General features: G+C 40.0%; 1 protein-coding gene across 1 annotated transcript; it reads right to left on the bottom strand.

The window, feature by feature from the left end:
* Nucleotides 1-1,225: 1,225 nt before the first annotated feature.
* LOC149187185 (uncharacterized) lies at nucleotides 1,226-2,065 on the bottom strand. The gene has a single exon (XM_089409585.1). It carries the CDS (start codon nucleotides 2,063-2,065, stop codon nucleotides 1,226-1,228), a length of 840 nt encoding a protein of 279 aa, XP_089265711.1.
* Nucleotides 2,066-3,651: the final 1,586 nt, after the last annotated feature.

Raw genomic sequence — 3,651 nt, 5'->3', positions numbered from 1 at the left:
CAATAGGCCAATGATCAGAACCGGAGTAGGGGAGGATGGATGCTGAGAGGTCGCCTCCGAGATGTATTGCGCTATCCGAGATGAGGAACCTGTCAAGTTTCGAAGCAATTTGATACCTCCCAGCCCTACGATTGCTCCAAGTGTGCATACCATTGGGTGTTTGCATGTCGATGAGCATGTTATTGTGGATGAAGTCTTTGAAGTGGTCCGCATCCTGATCCAACTTGGCCCGACCTCCCTTCTTTTCCTCTAACTTGGTGATCATATTAAAATCTCCACCTATGAGCCAAAGAGAATGCTCCCTGTTGGAGTTGAGAGTTGCTATGGTGTCTAAAAGAGCAATTTTATTTGGAGCATCCTGCGGAAAGTAAACGTTGGTCAGGTGACCATGTATGTTGGTACCGATTATATGGAATGTTGCCTGGATGATATTGTGGGATGCGTGAAAATTTGACAGCAATATTGCTTGCGTATTCCATGCAATCGCTAAGCCTCCAGATGCGCCTGATGCATCCACTACCACTGAGTGACATCCTGGCCATGCTTTTGAAAGGATGTTTCCTAGGGTGTTACTGTTGCACTTTGTTTCCTGCAAGAAAAAAATCTGGGGTTGTTCCTGCCTTATCATATTTTTAATCATTCTGAGTTTCCCAGGGCTATTGAGCCCTCTTACATTCCATGAGGTGAGCTTCATTGTTCACTATGTGGAGTGGGCCTATAGTACTTCGTCAATTTAGCATATATGCCTGAGTCGACCAGGATTTTCCCTACTGCTATAGTTCTCTGGAGATCTGTCTTTCTCCCCCTCTTTTTGGAATCCTTTGGAAGGAGGTTACCATCCCATTGGCTTCCTGGTTGTATACCCAATTGTTGCTGCTGATAAGCTCTGGATAGTATAGTTTCCAGAGTACTGAGCTGATGCTCTTGGATTTTGTCATACTCCTTCTTTCTACATGCTTGCTCCAATCCAAAAATATCTAGCCCTTTTAGATCTATGCTCTCTGGTTCTTCATCCATATGTTGCACTTGACTGCTTTCCTCTGAGATAAGCGCTAGTTGCCAGGATTGATTTTGTGGTTCATCCATCTCCATGGCTTTGGATGTTCCTTCAGGGGTTTTCGAGTTTGCTATGGGAGTTCCACTTGATTTGGATGGCGTTCCCTCTACTTCCATATCCTTTATTCTCCCATCAAGTCCCTTTTGGCTCTCTTTGGGGGTTGCATTGTCATCCCTGGGGAAACGAGATGCAAGGGAGGATCCAGGGGGGGGGAAGGAGTGCAGAGGAGGAGATGGGAATGTGGCCATGCTTCGAGCTCAAGGGTTGCTCTTCTGTGGCTTGCGATAGGATTTCAAAGCTATTACTCGTGGTGGGGATAGAAGCCATTTCTTGCAGGGGTTTTTTCCCAGTGGAAGGTTTTTTGTGCGCTCGTTTGCGAGTAGGGACCTTGGTGAACCCATCTTGGGCAGGCAGATCAGAGGGATCGGAGACAGAGGCTTTGGCATTTAGCAGACAATCCCTGAAGAGATGCCCGTGAGCATGACATTTGCGGCAACGAAAAGGTACATGTTCATAATCCAGGGGTTGAATCCATTCATAATCGTCATGAGAGAGACTTACCGAGTCCGGTAGGGCTTTATCCAGGCGCATGAAGACACAAATGCGGGCATAGGATGTGTATCTTCGGAGCTTCGTCTCTTCAGCTGCTTTTACGAATTCCCCCAGTCCATTTCCAATGTCTTTGAGCAGCCCTTCATCCCAATATTCCTCTGGAAGTGAATACATTCTGATCCACACTGGAGCCCAGGTGAGGTCTTCCTTATCCGAGTTAAATCTTGCTACCCAATCTCTTAGATATATTCCTGCTGAGTTGAAAAAGTATGGCCCTTCATCCATGATTCTGAACTTGTCTTCTAGGCACAAGAATATCACAGTGAAGAATCCCTTCGGTCCCAGCTGCAATGTTATGTGGCCCTTGGGTTTCCATTTAGCAGCGATCCAGCCATACAAGGCTTTTTCTGTCGGCCAGAAACCTATAAATTTTCCTATGAGTGCATGGTCCGTCATATATTGGATTCATTCATTGATCTTCTGACCGGGCAGTTCTATCTTGGGTCTTTCAGCTGCTATTGGTTTGCATGTTGTCGAGGTGACCTTGGTCGTTTCCTCTGTCTTGTCTTTTCCTTTTGGTATTTCACTGTTCTTGTCTGACTGACTGGCAGGTGCATTGGGCTTATGCTGCTGCGTCTTCTCATTGTTTTCCACCTCTGCATGGATCGAACCAAATACTAGAGACCCCGTTTGCCCTGGCGGCAAGGTGTTGGACGAGGGGGAGGGCTTTGAGGCCCCCCCTGCGGGGGATCCATACTCTTTGTTGTTATGCCTGCGATGCTCTGTCGATACCAGGAGGTCAGGCCTTCAGTGGGTACTGTGTCGTGCTGGTCTGCGCCGTCTCAGAGAGTCGCCAGAACCCTAATTGCAGAGCTCTCAGAACCGCCCCTTCGAAGAAAAATCTTTATTAACTAACATGGATATTGATTTTGAATGTGAATTCAAATTTGTGTCATTTTTTCACTTTACAAATAGATGTAAGTAAAAACATATGTATACTTTTAAGTATTTTGTAACATGTTGTTGCATTTTTTATCAGTAAATAAGAAAATTTTGTTATAATAATATTAATGTCACATGTCCTATCTTAATAGAAATTACTACATAAAATAAATTGAATGGATTGATAAGTTTTAGTATAAGGTGTGTTTTTTAATTTGTAATTTTAAAATAAATAAATTCTATTTTCATAACATACAATATGAATTGTGTCTTTGATTTTTTACTTATACCAATGGTTACTTGAGAATCCCGGGAACAATACATCTTATGAGTTTCCATCTCATTCTTACCCATATGGATATTTCTTCATAAATAATTATTTTTATATTATGTTAATATCAATTATATATGTTTGATAATTTATATATATCTTCTGTAGATGTGAAACTTTATACATGTTTAAAAAAAACACTAAAATCAATAGAATTGAAAATAAAAGAAATATTTATTTATTTTTCTATGTGGTTCAAAAACCTTAGAGATTGGTGACTGCTACATCCACATAATAATTGTACCATGTAAATCCACTTGAAGAGATAACTTCCTGCTAGCTCAACCACAAAGCCTTACCTCAAGAGTGTCAAGAGAATTGACCCTGTGACCTCTCAATAACAAAGGCGGTTTTAATGGTGGGAACTCGACTAATTGAGCCACCTCGTGAAGTTAATGTATAATAATATTATATAGACGAGAATGATAATTATAAATTTTTATAATAAAATAAATCTATATACATTTATTTGAATTTATATTTTCAAGTAAAAATTATTATATTCTAATTTGTTTTTATATTTTTATATTTATTAGATTTAATGATGAGATGAATATAAGTTCGATTGTTTTTTTAAATAATAATAATAATTTTTTTATTGAGAAAATAAAATTATAATTTTATGTATGTATATGTATTCAAGCTTTTCATTCTCATAAAAGGAAGTAATAGAACTAAGAAAAGTGTCTAAAATGTGAAGTAGGGAAGTGCAGGAGAATGGGTGCGCAAAGCAAGGAACGCAAATTTTCTTTAGCATACATAAAATTTG

This window comes from Pinus tabuliformis, chromosome 3_1, assembly GCF_031772625.1.
Source record: "Pinus tabuliformis cultivar Carrire ecotype Pingquan chromosome 3_1, CPIR1, whole genome shotgun sequence".
Classification (NCBI taxonomy): Eukaryota; Viridiplantae; Streptophyta; class Pinopsida; order Pinales; family Pinaceae; genus Pinus; species Pinus tabuliformis.
The sequence above is the reverse complement of the archived record's forward strand: the minus strand, read 5'-3'. Positions and strand labels throughout refer to the sequence as shown.